General features: G+C 56.9%; 7 protein-coding genes across 7 annotated transcripts; 4 read left to right on the top strand and 3 right to left on the bottom strand.

Moving 5' to 3' along the window:
* Positions 1-97: 97 nt before the first annotated feature.
* PHSY_007477 (hypothetical protein) lies at positions 98-6,439 on the bottom strand (the record flags this gene model as incomplete). The annotated part of the gene is made up of 1 exon (XM_012338071.1): positions 98-6,439. One exon carries the CDS (start codon positions 6,437-6,439, stop codon positions 98-100), a length of 6,342 nt encoding a protein of 2,113 aa, XP_012193461.1.
* Positions 6,440-7,321: 882 nt separating this feature from the next.
* Positions 7,322-8,170, top strand: PHSY_007476 (likely mitochondrial ribosomal protein; the record flags this gene model as incomplete). Its single annotated transcript, XM_012338070.1, has 1 exon — positions 7,322-8,170. The coding sequence occupies one exon, from the start codon at positions 7,322-7,324 to the stop codon at positions 8,168-8,170; it is 849 nt and encodes a 282-aa protein (XP_012193460.1).
* A 175-nt stretch (positions 8,171-8,345) lies between these two features.
* On the bottom strand, positions 8,346-11,675 carry PHSY_007475 (hypothetical protein; the record flags this gene model as incomplete). Its single annotated transcript, XM_012338069.1, has 1 exon — positions 8,346-11,675. One exon carries the CDS (start codon positions 11,673-11,675, stop codon positions 8,346-8,348), a length of 3,330 nt encoding a protein of 1,109 aa, XP_012193459.1.
* Positions 11,676-12,237: 562 nt separating this feature from the next.
* On the top strand, positions 12,238-13,956 carry PHSY_007474 (hypothetical protein; the record flags this gene model as incomplete). The annotated part of the gene is made up of 1 exon (XM_012338068.1): positions 12,238-13,956. One exon carries the CDS (start codon positions 12,238-12,240, stop codon positions 13,954-13,956), a length of 1,719 nt encoding a protein of 572 aa, XP_012193458.1.
* Positions 13,957-14,107: 151 nt separating this feature from the next.
* On the bottom strand, positions 14,108-15,811 carry PHSY_007473 (potential Sin3.Rpd3 histone deacetylase complex component; the record flags this gene model as incomplete). Its single annotated transcript, XM_012338067.1, has 1 exon — positions 14,108-15,811. The coding sequence occupies one exon, from the start codon at positions 15,809-15,811 to the stop codon at positions 14,108-14,110; it is 1,704 nt and encodes a 567-aa protein (XP_012193457.1).
* Positions 15,812-15,892: 81 nt separating this feature from the next.
* Positions 15,893-16,108, top strand: PHSY_007472 (hypothetical protein; the record flags this gene model as incomplete). Its single annotated transcript, XM_012338066.1, has 1 exon — positions 15,893-16,108. One exon carries the CDS (start codon positions 15,893-15,895, stop codon positions 16,106-16,108), a length of 216 nt encoding a protein of 71 aa, XP_012193456.1.
* Positions 16,109-16,200: 92 nt separating this feature from the next.
* Positions 16,201-17,616, top strand: PHSY_007471 (glycogenin-2; the record flags this gene model as incomplete). Its single annotated transcript, XM_012338065.1, has 2 exons — positions 16,201-16,337; positions 17,340-17,616. 2 exons carry the CDS (start codon positions 16,201-16,203, stop codon positions 17,614-17,616), a joined length of 414 nt encoding a protein of 137 aa, XP_012193455.1.
* Positions 17,617-17,738: the final 122 nt, after the last annotated feature.

The raw sequence follows: 17,738 nt of genomic DNA, 5'->3' as shown, positions 1-17,738 counted from the left end.
ACGACAGACAGGTCGACATGGTTCGCGCGTTTTGCATGTTGCATTCCTGCGCCAGTTGGCAGCGTACATCTGCTGATGTCGACGGGCATACTGACCCTCACTGGTCAGGCCTCCAACCGCTCATCTCGCTATACTCGGTCTCCTCGTTCTCCGGTCCACGATGAGCCCCCTCGAGAATCTGTTTCTGGGTCAACTTGCCGAAACCCTTCTTCTTCCCCGCCTCCGCATCTACACCGTTCGTCCCCTGTCCCGCTCCCCCTTGCGCGTTGAACAGATCCAAAATCTGCTCCGTCTCCATACTATCCATCCCCGCATTCTGCTGGTTGACCACGCTATTCGCAATGTTCAACTTGAACCTCTGCAACCCCATGATCTTGGCCTCGAGGGTGTTGCGCGTGATCAAGCGATAGACGTTGACGACCTTCTTCTGACCCAGTCGATGCGCACGGTCCATGGCTTGGAGGTCCTTCATGGGGTTCCAGTCGTGTTCGACAAAGATGACCGTGTCGGCGCCGGTGAGCGTCAGGCCGAGACCGCCGACTTGGGTGGTGAGGAGGAGCACGTCGATCGAGGGATCGGCGTTGAAGGTCTGGACGATCGAGTGGCGTTTTTCGGCGCTGACGGATCCGTCGAGACGCATGTACGACACCGAGGGCATGAGGGCGGCGAAGAGGTCGCGTTGGATGATGTCGATCATCTGTTTCAGTTGACAGAAGATCAGGACGCGGTGTTGAGAGACAGCACTTTCGCCTCCGCCAACATCGCTGCTTAAATCGGATCCGCCACCACCTCCCGAAGCAGCTCCACCTCCGATGCCACAGTCCAACAGCAGCTGTCGCAGCGCTTGCAACTTGGGCGAGTGCGAAATATCGTTCAACGATCCTCCACCCTTGACAAGCTTCTGCTTGATCGCCACGTGCTTCGGATTCTCGTCCGTCAAAACCAGCGAAGGGTGGTTTACCAGCTTGCGCATGTACTGCAACGCCTTGAACACGTGCTGCTTCTCCGCGTTGGGTTCCTTGCCTCCCGAGCTCGCCGCCGAGCCTGCAAACGCCTCGGCCTCGTCCTCGTTCTGCTCCTTGCTGAAGTCGTCGTAGAGCTGCTTCTGGATCTCGCCCAAATCGCACTCGATATCCTGGATGATCTTCGGCGGCAGATCGTCCAGCACGTCCTCCTTCAACCTTCTCAGCAAAAAGGGGAGCACCTGCTTGTGCAGCGCTTCCAACGCCAACGCTGCTGCCTCTTGCTCCTTTGCGCTGAGCTTGCCGTCGCGCGAAGCGATGATGGGTTTGCCGAATCGCTCGTGGAAGCTGCGCTCCGTTCCGAGGAACCCAGGCATCAGGAAATCGAAAAGCGACCATAGCTCCAAAACGTTGTTCTGGATCGGCGTTCCGGACAACAACAATCGGTGGTTGGCTCGGATCAGCTTGACAGCCTTCGTCGTCTTCGTCTTGGCCGAGCGGATGATGTGACCCTCGTCAAGGATGCAGTAGTTCCACGAAATCTGCGAAAGTGCAGCAATGTCGTTGCGCACCACGTCGTACGACATGACCACGGCATCGTAGCGATGGATCTCGCCTTGGAGACGCGCACGTTCGGCGGGCAGTCCCGAGTAGAGCAGGGGTCGCAGATTGTTGGCGTACTGCTTGATCTCGTGGCACCAGTGTCCAGTCAACGTCGGAGGGCAAATGATCAAACTCGGCAGAGGCTTTGCATCGGCGGCCTGCGTCAGCCTGTATCGTTCCGCCCTTTCGAAGTGCTTGGACGAAAGGATGCAGATCGACTGGAGCGTCTTGCCGAGACCCATGTCGTCGCAGAGGATGCCGTGAAGCTGGTACTTGGCGAGGAACGCCATCCAGTTGACACCGTCTTGCTGGTACTTTCGCAGCTTAGCGTTGATCTTGACCGGAATCTGATAAGGCTCCACTTTAGACCCGTCGAGCAGCTGCATGAGGAATTTGCGTTCCGTTTCGCGGCGCTGCAACAGATCAGATGAAAATCCGGGCGGGTCCGGAAGTCCTGCTTCGAGCGGCACCATCTTGACGAGCGACGCAAATGTGTTTGTCGCCACCAAGCGCACTTTCTCATCGTTGTCGCTCATACGACCCAGCACGGGCACGATGAGGAAGATGACGTAGGGTAGAATCTTGAGGTCGAGCAGCTGCACCGTGTGGTAGATGAGCTCGACGGCGCCCTGACGGTTCGTGATGGAGGCAGCATCGCCGACGAGGGGTACCACCTGCTCGACGACGTGCTTGAGCGCCACTTCGGTGAGACAGCTGGCAACGACAGCGAAGCACTTTGCTGCTGCTGAACGAATTACTGCGAACTCGCTCTGAATGGCGAGCGTCAATGATGGAAGCAATTCGACCACCTTGTCGCATAGGGTCCCTTTCAGATTGGGCAGGTTGACATCAAGCACCGCACAAGCATCCAGAATGCCCTGGCCCAGATCGTCTTGCTTGGCAATGAGAGCATCTGCCTCTGCAGCCGTCGAGCCAAACGTGCCTAGCAACGAGCTGCTCATGCACTGCCACAGCATTGGCACGACAACGAAGAGCCTCTCGCCGAACAAATCTGCGAGCTGAGCAAGTGCGGCAGCGGCACCGCGACGGATCAGTTTGCCTTGGAGAACTTCCTCGGACTCAACGGGTTCGTCCTTGGTGCTGGTCCTGCCTGGCCCCCTTGGAACGACGGCGGGCTCGTTCATGCTGAGGATGCCTTCGCGGACGCTCTTACTGGCAGTAAAGATGGCCACGCGCGTCGTATCTTGGCAAACAAAGGCGCACAGGTTCTTGACGATCTTGTCGCTTGGGTTCGACTTGGCGGCAGGCGAGACGCAGTACTCGACCAGCTTGGCCACCGACCGCGCCGAGCGGGTCTGGAGGTCGATGTTTTCTTCGAACTTGACGCTGTTCATGATGCTGCGAATCACAGGGTTGAGCTTTGCTGGCAGCACCTTCAACGAGATCACGGCGCCTGCGATGGATGCAAACACTTGCGTGTCTTGCTTCTCTTTGTTCGCCTGGTAGAAGCCAATGGCGGCGATCAGCTTGCGACGTCGGTCCTCCAGCAGCGGCAGAGCTGCCTTTTTGGCTTTGGATCCCGCCTGCGCGAGCAGCGACTCGAATCCCTTCGAGGCGACGCCCTTGGCAGTGTCAACGGTGAACGCATCGACCATCATGCCCAGAGGATCGACCGTCGTGGCGAGTGCTGGAATCTTTGCCTTTGGCACCTTGGCGTCGCGTTGGAACGAGTTGTAGAGTCCCTGGCACTCGACTTGAATGCGCTGCAGCATCACCGTCATCTCGGCATAGGTCGGCGGGGCGGGCGTCTCGAGAATGTTGATGAGGCGACTGGCAATGTCACCGACGATGGCGCTCGAATCTTTGAGATCGACGCCGAGATCGGCACAAGCCTGAGCCCACTCTTGAATGATGGCTGCCGCCAGACACTTTTGCAACGCCGACGTGGATTCGAGATACTCGCGAAGAACGCCACCGAAGGCAAGTTCGTCGTCGGTACGAGGGAAGCGCGCAAGTGCACCACCCAAAGCCTCGGCGGCGCTGAGACGACCGCGAATGACAGCATCCACGCCGATCAGCGACAGATCTTGAGTCAAGATGCCCTTGTCGACGTTGTGACGATTGGCGTCGGCGTGGCTAGTGCTGCCGAACGACGCACTGTAGAAGAGTGCAAAGTCGATGGGCGAGCCGAGCGGCGTCATGACGATGCGGAAGAAGTTGACGATGTAAGGTCCAAGGAGCGTTTGCACAGTGACAGCGTCGCCGGCGACATGCGCGAGGGCGTGGCCCCAGGCGTCAGCGCTAGCGCGGCGGATAGGCAGCTTCTCCTCCACAACTAGATTCTGGAAGAGGAGGCGCAAAACGCGCTCGTCAATCCAGTCCTTTGGTAGTGAGGGAACCGTCAGAAAGACGCGCAACGCATTGAGCACGGAGAGACGCACGCTTGTGATGGTGTGACGGAAGAAGGGGAAGAGGCGCGGAATGAGGAGAGACAGTGCACGCTGCTCCTCAGCTTCGGCTTTGAGGTGGATCACGATCCCCGGATGCTCGACCAGTTTGGCAAGGAGGTCCATCACACCGCCAATGCTGCTGGCAAGATCATCTTTGAGATCCCCGAGGCAGTCCCACAGCTGATCGAGAAGCCTGCCAACCTCGCTGGGAAGCTTTTCGAGAATGACGTCGACGATGGGCACCAAAGCAGAGGCAGCCACAGCACGCACATCATCGTCGTCGTCTTTGAGACCAAGGATGGCCACCTCGACCACGTCCCGCAGCATCTTTGCAGTATCAATGACTGCCGATTCCTCCGAAAGCGGCTCTTGATCCACCTCTTCCTTCTTCACCACGGCAGCTTCGCTCTTGACGGTGGTTGAGGACATGAGCAGATCCTTTTTGACAACGACCTCGTACTTGAGACCGAGAAGGCCGGCATGGCGCACTTCCCAGACGTACCCTTTCTTGCCGCGCTTGGCAGCGAAGCCAGCGGCAAAGTCGGTGCTAGCACCTTCAGCGGCGTGGTCTTGGCGAATCATCTGCAAAAGGACGTTATGCACCGACAGGATCGAGGATTCCGGCATGTGAGGCAGGAGACACGCAAGCGTCTGACTCGCAGTCTCGCGGACCGGTGCAACCACTTGGTCAAAGACGAAGTCGCCGAGGCGGTCAAGCGCGAATACGCAGAGCAATTTGATCGACATGTCGTCGCACCACGCCTTGTGCATCTTGACATTGTCTTGTTGCAAAGCAAGCTGGACCTTGCCGCCGCCGGAGCCCTGTGTCTTGAGAAGCTCTCTGAGACCCAGGGCGGCACCGTGACGCGTTTCCCAAGTGGGACTGAAGAGATCGACGCTGAGAGTGTCGACAACGAGGCGGAAAGGCCACTCGCCGGGTCGGACCTGGAACGGGTTGGCAGAAGAGGCGTATGCGGGTGCACCAGCAACTCCTGCCGCAGGAGACGGCGCGGCAGCCGGTGAACCAGGCACCTCGGGAATGGGCGTAGGGGTGGACGCGCTGCCGGTGACAGCGGGCATCGACCCTGGACCGCCTGCTGGATGTTTTGGTGCGGGCGGCGGAACAGCAGTGAGATAGTCTCCCGCCGTCTCTGCATTGGAAGGGGTGATAGGCGTCTGTGAAAGGCCGCCAGAGGGTGTCTTGACGCGCAGACCGGCCGCAGCGTTTGGCGATGCCATTTCGGTGCTATCGATGACCCTCGTTTTGGCATCCGCCGGACCGCTCTTGCCTTCCAGTTTGCGCTTCCTCTTGAGAGCGTTGCGCTCTCTTGCGCTGAGCTTGCTCATGTCGATCTCGTCCGCAGGAGGCTCGGAGGCAGAGGCAGCGGATGCTGGAGATGGTGATGGTGCAGACGCTGCAGATGGGATGGCGGTCGATATCGGAGACGGAGAAGATGGCGCTCCATTGTTGGTGAATCGTGGTGCTGGCAACGAAGAACCTACGGGCGGGCCGGCGGCGGCGAAGCGAGGCGGCGGCAACTGAGATTGGGCAGCGCCTCCAGCAGCTGTCCTCCAATCCACATTCCCCTGAGACGACCGCGGAATCGAAGAGGTGGACGTCGACTCTCCCGTCTTTAGTTCGGCTTCGACGTCCATGCCAATGTCCATCTCGTCCAGACCGAAGCCGAGTCCGAGTTTGCCGACGACATCCTTTTTTGCCTGCGCCAACCGATCGGCACCGGCAGCCAGCGAGGCTTGTTCGAATTCTTTGCCCGCGGACGAAAGAAGCTTGGTACCAGTGGCCAGAACCGTTGGTAGCGAGAAGGCATCGAAGGTGAGGAGGGACTCGGTAGCAAGAAGCTCTGATACATCTGGCTTCTGGTCCTTCGTATCTTCGTCGTCATCTGTGAGGACCGACTTGGAGCTCTCGCCCGGCTTTGACGGCTCGATATCGGGATCCCAGATGCCAGCGGCGTGGCAGATACTCTCGATGGCAAGCGCGGCAGCAACACGCGTATCCCAGCTTTTGGAGCGCAGGAAAGGAACAACTCTGGCGAGATAGGATGTGATCTCGTCCCAGTCACCATCGGTGCCTCGGTAGACGCCAACTTGATCGTCGACGGAAGGGCCGGTGAAATTGTGCTGCTTGTTGATCTGTTCGGAAGTGCCGAACTTAGCGCTCTGTTTCTTGGATGCAGCAGATGACGGATCTTCCGACTTGATCAGTCCGTCTGCTTCAGGATCGAGCGCGGGTGTGGAAGTACCTGAGCCGACATCGTGGGATTGCTTCAAGTTCTCGGTCTTGTGCGGCCTCGCGTGGGCTGCCGCTTGCTGTGCTGTGCTCTGGCCTCGAATCCGCACGGCTGCAATCTGACCGAGCTGTTTTGCAGCTGTAGCGCGGATCGCCGGGGTTGAGCCCGTATCGAGGAGCGATACCAAGCGGTCTAGCCTTGTTGCCGCCATCGTGCTTTATTTCGCTGCCCGGATGCGTGCTAGTATTCGAAGCTGGAACGCGTTGCCAGACGAGACGCCCAGGCCCACGCGTCAAGCCCACGCTACTAGCGAGCTGCTCGGAAACCGATCGAAGACAGCTTGGCTAGAAAAGCTCGGGTGCTAAGTCGGTTGGCCGTTGAAGTATACGGCCACGAGATCGGTGGTCGGAATGGCGCCGCTCGTCCGGATCCCAACGTCAAGCCGACGGTGTGGAGAGAGCGGGAAATTTTCGAGGTGGATGGAGCGGCGGTGCGTTGCAGTTGTGTTTTTTGGAAGGACCGGGAATATTGGCGGTGGAGCTGCAGGTTTCGCCAAGAGGTCCGGCAAATATATACGACACGAGATCTGCGGGTTTCTTCTAGATCGCTCGTCACGGCGCGTTGACTGAGCCAGCGCTGCACGAGGCAGGAAGCCACTGAGAAGATTTGCAAGAAGAAAAAAAGTCGGAAAGGTAAGAAACAAGCAAGCTGCATGAACTCCAATTTGGGCGAGGCACACGAGGTGGAGGAAAGAAGGCTTTGTGGCTCAGCCACAGTCGAGCCAACCTGCGGGATATGAAGCCGCGTGCAGAGCCAATCAGCAGATTCATTTCCTTGTCCGCGTGTTGCCTCGAAAGAGCAAACATGGAAAGATCTTCTGCAGCTGAACGAGCGTACCCTGAATCGGACTCTGGGGCTGGACTCTCCCCGATCCGATTGACCTTGTTCGCTCGGTGAAAAAGTTGGAAGAACTTGACAGACTCTGCCACTGCGGCTTTTCTCACTTCACCGTCTTCATCGTCGTCGCCGTCGCCCTTCTCCTCTACACCTGGGCTCCTTCATAGTCCGAGCTCTCCATAGCTGCACAATCGACATGTCGGCAGCGTCTCTCACTCGCTCTCTCGCGAGACTCAGCCTGGCCTCTGGTTCGCAGGCCGCTCGGATCCCCGTCCGACAGCCCGCCAGATTCGTCGCTCCCGTTGCTCATTCATCGCTCCGCATCCTAGCACGCACATATGCTACGCCTGCTTCTTCCGCGACTATCCGTCTTGGCAATCTCCAGCCTGGTCAGCCCACCAAGAACCGCAAGAGACTTGGTCGTGGTCCATCCTCGGGACGAGGTGGAACGAGTACACGAGGTCACAAAGGTCAAAAGGCACGAGCGGGTAACGGCAAGCCAGTTCCCGGCTTCGAAGGTGGTCAGACACCGCTCACTCGACGATACCCAAAGCGAGGATTCAACAACGTCCACGGTCAAACCTTTGTCCCTGTCAACTTGGACAAGATCCAACACTGGATCGACCGAGGCTTGCTCGACCCTTCCCGCCCCATCACAGCCAAGGAGCTGTATGAGACGAGATGCATTCACTCGCTCAAGGATGGCGTCAAGATCCTCGGTGAAGGCGCCAACTTCCTCGATTCGTCCGTCAACCTCATCGTTTCAAGGGCGAGTCAATCGGCCATCGACGCAATCGAGAAGGCGGGAGGAAGCGTAGAGTGCAGATACTACACTCCGCTCAGCTTGAGAGCGCTCGTCAAACCGCACAAGTTCGCAGGCAAGATCTTGCCAAGAGCGGCTGATCCCATCAACAAGAAGGATCTGGTCTGGTATTCGTCGCCCAGGAACAGGGGTTACTTGGCAAAGAGGGCTGCCTTGACAAGGGCTCTCAATGCTGAGGAAACAGCGGCCAAGGAGGAGAGCGTGTCAGAGGCGACTGCCTGAAAGCGTACCAATCGCACTCATTCGATTTCAGCGATTGCTCATCTTGTAATTTTACTTTTTCCAAATCATATCCTTCAGCGATGGTCGATGACTTACATCATGTGGCATGTGTGAACGAAGCATGTGCATTTGATCGAATGGACTTAGAGCATGGATTACATGAGGATGCACAGACTCAGGTCATGGGCAGACCTCGCAAGAAGGCCAGTGTTCCGAGGCAGTGATCCAGCAAGCCGTTCAGACGATTGCTCTCCGCTACTTGGGCGCGAATCAACTTTCGGATGACGCCCTTCAACTTCCTGGTCTCTTCCGCATCACCCTGTCCGATTTCGCTGCCGTCCTCCATGTCTTCATCGTCGTTGTCCCCATCATCCTCAGCGCCCTCCTCCGTCTCGGGACTGAATGTCTCGAGAATCAGATCCGTGTGCACCTTCAACAGGGTGGCGAGCAACGCCTGCACAGCTTCAAAGTCACGATGCTGCTTGAGACGCTTCAAGAGCATTGTCAAGAACGCGACCAGATCGTCGGTGGCTGTGAGTGATCGGATCTCGATGTCCAGCTGCGGAGTCGACAAGGTTTCCAGGTAGATGAAGAAGCCAGGGACATCGTCTCTCTCCGCAGCTGCTTCGAGTCGCTCTTGGAACTCGGTCTTGAAGCTGATGCCACCGGAGGAGAAGATGTTGGATTTCTCGCCTTTGTCTGCTGCTTCCCCGTCGGCTGAAGGAGTTGGTGCTGTGGGATCGAACTTGAAGTCGACTCCAGAGACAGTTTGAGGCAAAAAGAAGGGCGCTCGCTTCGCCTCTGGTTTCTGTGGCGCAGCTTTGGGCTTGTTGCGCTGCTTGATGGTGTCGAGGTTGATCAACGTCATCCAGCGAGCTCGCGGCATGGTGGAAAGCGTTACCAGACCACCTTCTTCGCGCGAGGTGTCGACCAGCTGCGGCGGCGACGTGTAGATACGCTGCAGCTCGGGCTCGCCTACTTGCAGCAACGCGTCTGAAAATTCGGCCAGAGCCGCGTCTTCGACATCGCCTTGGACTGTGGGCAACGACACAGTGATAATTTCATCCTCGTTGTCCACCACCTCGGCCAGCTCGTCCAGACCCTGCATGGCAACGGGAGAGAATTGCGCCTTGTTTGCCCACAAATAGATTCCGACGCTGTCAACGTGAGCCGTGGCCATGAAATCACCGGTGGGTGAAAACGTGACCGAAGTGGCGATGCTGTCCACCTTGAAGGCGTCGATGAGACGGGACGAAGGAATGTCAAACGTGCGAATGACGGCGTCCATCGAAGTTGCGACGATCCATCGTGCGTCGTTGCTGAAGCAAGCATCGAGGATGCGTCCGCGGAAACCGACAAACTCTCGCACAACGCGGTGCGTCTCGATATCCACGAGTCTGAGCACAAGGTCGTCCGAAACGATCAGGAGCAGGTTCGATTCTCGATGGAGTTGGATCGACGAGATACCAGAGGTGGAGATGGTCGTTCGATGCAACAAGTCAGTCGAGGTGAAGTCATACCACGACAACTTGCCGTCCATGGTGCTGATGATAACGAAGCGGTTGAGCGCGTCAGTAGCAATGCCGGTTACAGCTGAGCCCTTGATGCGGGCGTTGAGCGCCGCTTGCGCCTTTCTCGAGCCTGCTGGGAACTCTTTGGCCTTAGCCGGACCCATCGGGTCAATGGGTCGAGTGTCGAAAGTCCTTCTGTGGGCGTACGACTGCATGTTGTACACCTCTACGAGACCCTCCGAATTGCCAATGAGGCCAAAATTGCCGCAAGCGCTGACGCAGGCCGTTCTGGCTTCTGCAATGATTTTGCGATCCGCCGATGCGGACAGCGGCTTCTTGCCCATCCTCTTGTCTCTCACCGTCCAGGTGTTGGCGAATTGTCGACCTTGATGTGTTGTGAGCACGTCGTCCCAGTCACGGCTGCGAGTCAAACTGAAAGACAGCGAACTGGCGACGGGAAGCTTAAGCGAAGACACGGAAACAGAGAACTGATTGCTCTTTTTCTGAAGCTCACCCTGGCTGAGCTCGTGCGAGCGCGAGTCTCGAACCACGGAGATGCTTCGTATCGACCGATCACGTCCGGCCGAGAGAATCTCCTTGCCGTCTTCGCCATAGTATCGAATGAGGTGAGGAGGTTGATGATGACCTGAGCGGCCTTTGAGCAGACGCGGGGGCATGGAGGCAGACTCGAAGAACCACTGCTTACAGCTGTTGTCGCCGGCAGACGAGACGAGCAAAGGTTGGCCCGGCACAAACTCGATGCTCCCTACAGCTCCGTCGTGCGCATCCTGGATAGAATAGGTCAATCTTGGACCGTTGTTGGCTGAGCTTGGTCCGGAGCCAGCAGCCGGCTCGAGATCAAAGATACTAATGTTGCCCGAGTTGGTGGCAATGGCGACCGAGTGTTGCTTGCCATCGGAGCGAAAGGAGATGGAGCCAGAAGAGAGGCCACCAGATGCATGAACGGCGAAGAGGCTTTCGTCGAGGCGAATGTCGTGCAAAAGGACGTGACCGTCGGCAAACCCGACCGCAACGACATCGACGGCGGGTGACTGGGTCAGATTGACGATAGCGGCGGTGGTGGATGCTGAATTTGGACCCGCTGCAGACGTGCGAAGACGTTCGGCGTCGTAAGCGTGAACGAGCGATCCCGTTCGAATGTTCCAGAGCGCAAGCTGGCCATCGGTTGATCCGATCAAGATCTTGTTTAGATAGGTGGCTGGGTGAATGAGGGAGCTCGCCACGAAGTCGGCTGGCAAATCGATACGGCGAATCAACTCTGTACTGGCAACAGACCAGATAAAGACGCTACGTCCTTCAGAGGACAGCGCTACGATGGTATCACCAAAGACGATCAAGGAGGAAAGGTTTGTTCCTTGTCCGTCCTGTACCTCAGCATCGGTCGCTGACGATCCGGAGCTGGAATCCGAATCCAAGTCGGAAGAGTCGTCGGCTTGGTCGTCATGTTGATGACCGTTGGGCTTGTCAAATCTTGCCATCAGATGATCGACGGTGTCGTATACGGCGTCCACCTTTCCACGCTTGAAACGATACACCTTTGTTCCGGCGGCGGCGAGCACAGCATCCGGAGTGAGTGAGATCACGAGTGAGGAGATAGGTGCCGGCAACGATGTCGATACGAAGAGCAGAGTCATCTTTTCTGCGTCCCACATCGCCCAACTGTCGCCCAGGCAGGTGATGACGTTGACGTCGGGTGTAGTAGCATCCTTGCCACCAAATCGGGTCTGAAGGGCGAACGGGACATCGTTGCTGATCAGGCCGAGGGCACGGAAGGGTGCGAACAGACGATTCCGCGAGACGATCTTGCGAGAAGCAGGTGTGACCGAGGACGAAGGTCGTGCTGCCTCGGCATTGCTAGCGGAACGCTGTCGTCTTCTCTTCGAGATTGGCTCGATCCCGGTTACTGCTGCCGACGTCGTTGCCGCCTTGCCGTTCATAGGCGTGACATTCGCCTTGGTCACTTTGGACGGCATGTTGCGCGACCGGACCTCGTCTCCAAATTTGGTCCGATGAAGGATCTGAAGTCGATGCGAACCAAGCCAAGTGGTGTAATGATAGTGGCAGAGAGTACAGAAGGCAGGTGTTTGATTTGAGAAAGAGGACCCGCCAGCTTTTCAGAAGAAAAGGTGGTTCAGGAAAATTTCTCCACAGCGAGGCCTGTCTCTGCAAAAGTCGAGCAAAAAAAGCAATTCGCGGCACTTTCGCTTCGGGACTCGGGGAGTTGTTGCAAAGAGCAAAACACTGCTCAGGTGCCTCGGGCGGTTTTCTTCGTACGATGGAATTGCATTTTTTTGGTTTTCCCTTAGAGCTGAGCCTGCAAAATTTGGCAAATTTTGAGAGGGTCGAGCCGGCCTAAATTTGTTCCTCGATGCTTCTTCTCCACCCTCTTCTACTTCAACCTTTCGCCCTCGTCACAATCCTCACATCTCTGTCGTACTTCCCCCTAGCACTACCTGACGTATTTGGTCAGATATCACGAATTGAGCTTCAGCTCCGCTTGAACGGCCACTCGACTACGCCGCACAGTGGACAGCCATGGCGCCGCACAAGAACGACGAGGCGGATGCCGAGGCAGAGCTCGCCTCGCAGCTCGCCGCCGATATCGCCGCTGCAGAGTCTTCCGCCGCCGCAAAGTCCAAGGCATCTTCGTCTTCGTCGTCTAGCACACCAGCTGCCGAAAGACAGCCCTTCTCGTCGCTCGACCTCTCGGAACCAACACGCAAAGCCATCGACGCGATGGGTTTCAAGACCATGACCGAGGTTCAGGCACGTTGCATTCCCCCTCTCATGGCCGGCAAAGATGTCCTCGGTGCTGCGCAGACCGGCTCAGGAAAGACCTTGTCCTTCCTCATCCCGGCCATCGAGATGCTTCACAGACTCAAATTCAAGCCGAGAAACGGAACAGGGGCCATCATCATCTCTCCCACACGTGAGCTCGCTCTTCAGATCTTTGGCGTAGCAAAGGAGCTCATGGCGCATCACCACCAGACATTCGGCATCATTATGGGCGGTGCCAATCGACGAGCAGAGGCCGACAAGCTGCAGAAGGGTGTCAATCTCATCGTCGCCACCCCAGGTCGTTTGCTCGATCACTTGCAAAACACCAAGGGCTTCGTCTTTTCCAACATCAAAGCGCTCTGCATCGACGAAGCCGACCGTATCCTCGAAGTTGGTTTCGAGGACGAGATGCGACAGATCATCAAGATCTTGCCCAACGATAATCGACAGAGCATGCTCTTCTCGGCAACCCAGACCACCAAAGTGCAGGATCTGGCACGCATCTCTCTTCGTCCGGGACCTCTTTACATCAACGTACACGCGGATCTCGCAGCCAGCACAGTCTCGCGTCTCGAGCAAGGCTACGTCGTGTGCGAATCCGATCGACGTTTCCTCCTGCTCTTCACATTCCTCAAGAAGAACGCCGGCAAAAAGATTATCGTCTTCATGAGCTCTTGCAACTCGGTCAAGTACCACTCGGATCTGCTCAACTTCATCGACGTTCCCGTGCTCGACCTGCACGGTAAGCAGAAGCAACAGAAACGCACCAACACCTTCTTCGAATACTGCAACGCGCCCTCCGGCACTTTGCTCTGCACAGACGTCGCTGCACGTGGTCTCGACATCCCCAGCGTAGACTGGATCATTCAGTTCGACCCACCTGATGACCCTCGTGACTACATTCACCGTGTCGGTCGTACCGCTCGTGCGGGCAACAGCGGCAAGTCGCTGCTATTCCTCCTGCCTACAGAGCTCGGCTTCCTGCGCTTCCTCAAGGTCGCAAAGGTGCCTCTGAACGAGTACACCTTCCCATCCGACAAGGTGGCTAACGTTCAAGGTCAATTGGAGAAGCTCATCAGCAAGAACTACTATCTCCACCAGTCGGCCCGCGATGGATACCGATCCTATTTGCAGGCGTACGGCTCATACTCGCTCAAGCGCATCTTTGATATTCACAAGCTCGACCTTGCCAAAGTAGCTAAAGCGTACGGATTTTCAGTACCACCTAAAGTCAACATCACCATCGGCACCGGGCTCAAAGGCTCAGCGTCCAGCAGCAGTGGCGGCAAGCGCAAAGAGGTGGACGCGGACGGCGAGGGTGATGGTGGAGACGACGAGACCAACCCCAAGAGGCAGCAAAGCGATAGGAGAGCGTACTACCGAAGGAACCACCAGAACGGTGGAAGCAAGGATCACTTCCGAAAATCAGGTGCAAATGCGACGGGGAACAAGGGAGGCAAGCAATGGTCGAGATGACGAATCCACTTCGACAAACCTCCCTCTCCGAACCTGTCACCACGGTATTGCCGCTTGCATGTACTCTAGTTTTCTCTTTTCTGATTTGAATGTTGCATCTGTCACAAACTACAAGATCGCTGCGAGAACGACGTACATTGTTGTGCGAGAGTCACTGGGTGGGTGTTGCCGTCTTGATGTGCTCTGTGAACGTCTTGGAGATGGCCTCGAAGTGAGCTTCGTCGTTCTGATCGATCATTTCGCCAGCTGGAACGTCGAGTGTGTATGTTGGGTCGTAGTTGGGCCAAAACTTGTGGTCGGGTATCGGCGTCTTGTAGGATATTTGGTCCAGTGATGTCGATGCAACCTCCTCCTTGTTGACCTCTGACGTGCCGTCCGCTTCAGACTGCTTCTGCTCCGTCAACGGCAGTGGTTCATCCAGCGAGGACGAAACATGTTTTCGCAGTCGTTTGTTGTGACTTGCCTCTTCGAACCTTCCCAGACATACCGCGGTCAAGAGGCTCCAGCACCTTGCTGCATTTTCGCTGTTGTAGCCGCCTCCGCCCAGAAGAAGCGTTGGCTTGTTCCAGCTCAGCACTCTCTGAACTGCCTCGACGTACGCAGCAGCTGACAAGTTCCACATTGCCATCGGATCGCCCGCCAGTCCGTCTACTCCACACTGCACCACGATCATTTCGGGATCCCAAGCATCCACCAAGGGCTGAACTGTGCCGCTCATGATTCTCTCTAGACTAGCGTCGGAAGCGCCGATACCAAGTGGAATGTTGAGCGTCTTGCTTCCGGCTCCCGTGTCGCTCTTGAGCGATCCGGGTGGAGTGAACCGGTTCGGATCGGAGGAGGCTGCATAGCAAGGAAAGAATCCAGGTGCATAGTGATGGATGCTGAGGGTGAGAACATTTGGACTGGAGTGGAATGCTTCTTCGACTCCATCGCCCCAGTGCAGATCGAGGTCAAGGTAGAGGACTCGGTCGACGCGTTTGATGATCGTCTTGCGGATCGTTTCTCCCTCGGCCTTTTTCTGATCGTCGCCAATTGAGTTGTCGCGAGGGACGGTGGCGGTGACTGTCACTTTGCGAGGCTTCCGCAACGACAATATGGCAAGCACGACATCGTTGACGTAGCAGAACCCGGATGCCGAATTCTTCTTGGCGTGATGCCTACCTCCATCCCACGCTATCGCGATATCGGCTTGACCTTTGGCCAAAAGCTCGGCGGCTGTAATGGCTGCACCGGCAACCAGCGATACGTGCTGCTGCAGACCTTCGAATGCTGGACAGTCGTCTTGAAGTCCGAACTGATTCTTCTCCGGGCGAGGTCGCTTATAGCCACGCTTCCGGCGGGTTCCCGAGACAGAAGAGGAGGGTCGAAGGTGCAATTCTTCCGAGCTGTCGGAGGCGTGGGAAGATGTATCGGATACTTCCGGTTCGGATGATGTTCTGTTGTCCGGATGATCCTCTGCGTCCAACTTACGTCGCTTCGGATGCGAATGCTCGAGATCGCCAGCATCGGCTCCCTTGCTAAGCTGCTTGACGAAAGAATCTTCGTGGTAGCTCGTGAGCTGCTGATGCGTAGCAGCGTGAGGCAGGTAGACTGTTGCGCGTCTTCTGCGCGTGTCTACGGAGGCCTCGACGGACCCGTCAGCTGCAACAGCACGAAGTAGATGATTCCTCTCAGACGACGTTCCGATACCTCGATCGTCCTTCTCCAGCCCGCCGAGGTCAAGGAGATCAAGGTGATACGCTAGCGAATGGACGAGAGACGACCGACCCTGGTTGGAAGGTAACAGGTCCGCATACTCGATCAGCTCGCCTGAGGCGACGTACGCCACCCGCGGCGGATCGAACGGAATCGACATGTCGCTGCGATAAGCCTCAGAAGCAGCACACGACAAAGTCAGCTGGATGGAGAAGATGATGAAGCTGCACAGTCTTCGAACATGACAAGAGGCCGTGTCAAATGCACGGTGGACCCTGACTTTGGAAGAACTCTTACATTGCCGAGCCTTCGAGTGTCGCTGCGCTCTGCGCCCATCGGCGGCCGATGTGAAGCGCAAATCGGGCTCAGCGTATGCCGCGAAAGCACGCTCCCGATCGGCGACTGTATTCGCACCGGTCTGCGCAGTCCGAACATGTCATACGACGAAGCCGAGTGACAGAGGTGCAAGCGCCAGAAAGATGAGCAGCCGAGAGGAGAAAGCCACCTGCGGCGCGGAGAAGGGCGACCTAAACGCGTTTTCCGCAGCGAATGTCGATCGGCGCAGGGCACAGCAAAGTGAGCGAGATCTCTTCTTCCCGAAAGCGTGCGGAGCGCACAGGTCCCGCACGACGGGACGTGTCCCCTCTCCTCCGCTTTGTGCTCTCTTGGAAGTATCAGCTGGCTGAGTCGACGCAAGAAGAAGCGGTTGCCGAGACGACTTTCTAGCCGGGCTCGCGGCTTCTTTTCAAGCCGGTGCCGGATCCAGAGTCGTCGTTGATTGTCGCGAAAGAGAGACACACGCTTACGTCGACGCAACGAGCAGTACAGGGGTAGCTCACGGTTTGATGGCAACAAGCGCATGTAGTAATAAGCTCAAGGTGGAGATACAGTCTCGGATGGCGACACGAGTGATCTAGTGTATGGCAGATCTCGGAGGAAGGGCCGGAATGCAGAACGTCGTGGCCGACAACAAAAGGGGTCTGCTCAGCGCAGCAGTTAGGTCAGTGAGCATTGGATTTTGTGCTTTAAAGAAAAAAGAAATATGATCAAAAAAGGTGCCACAGAAGTCTGCCTGCAAATCCGAGAGGCGAGGAAAATTGGCCAACTTTCTTTGTCTCTGTAACCGGCATCCTCGGAGCAGCGTGTGGCCCGAAACGAGCTCCGAAGCGAAGCGATTTGTTTGGTTTTTCCTCTTTGGTGCAGCAACACCACAGCGCGTTGGTAAGCCCCGGAGGCACAGTGCGGACGCCTCTTCGCGCGAAGAATCACCAAAAGGGCGCGCTGTGAACCGGATGGTCGGCCAAGTTCTGAGCCTGCTCGCCCCTTTTCGCTGCGGAGGAGCCGGTCGTAGAAAGTTCCGACCGATCTCTCTGCTTGCCTGCAAGTACTTTCTTTCCATCTCTCCCCACACTTCCTCCTTTGCATCTCCTTGTCCCAAACGACGGTTGCTGCTCGGTCTCTCAAACTCTGCGAACGCTGGCTGGCCTCGAGCTTTTTGCGACTGAGCCATTCTCATCCTGTCGTGTGGCTTTGTCGAACCATCGAGACGCATCTTTGTCGCAGCGGCCGTGGGTTGTTCGCTCATCAATTTCGTCCTTGGCGCATCTGCTCAGCAACTCGTAGTCAGCCAGTGGGACCATTTCATGCCGTTGTGCCTCAACCTAACCCACCTGCATCATCGCATCCAGAGACACCGTCAGCGTCGAGCGATTCTTCCAAAAGGCGACCCTTCGACCCTGGTCACTCGGACGGCAACCCTCTCCCTCCGCGCAACGATTCATCCGCTTCATTTGGCATCGGAAAGTAGTATATCGACGCTACATTGACGCTGACATCCGGCTCTGTCCGTTGATCGTCAGAAACTTCGACCCGCTAAGGGCTTCTTATACGCGGTCTTCTCGGCCTTCTTCCATCGGCAGCCTTTTAAGCAACTCCACACGTCCGTCCATCCGATCCGCAAGCTGATTCATCCTTCCTGGCCTTCCACTATCAGCGTCACTTCTTGTCATTCCGGACCTCTTGACCCCGACGACGATGAATACACCGCCCAAATTCTCCCACTCGCGGCAAGGCTCCGTCGAGCACAG

Source organism: Pseudozyma hubeiensis, assembly GCF_000403515.1.
Source record: "Pseudozyma hubeiensis SY62 DNA, scaffold: PHS70, whole genome shotgun sequence".
Lineage (NCBI taxonomy): Eukaryota > Fungi > Basidiomycota > Ustilaginomycetes > Ustilaginales > Ustilaginaceae > Pseudozyma > Pseudozyma hubeiensis.
Note: the sequence above shows the minus strand (reverse complement) of the source record. Positions and strands in the feature narration are given on the sequence as shown.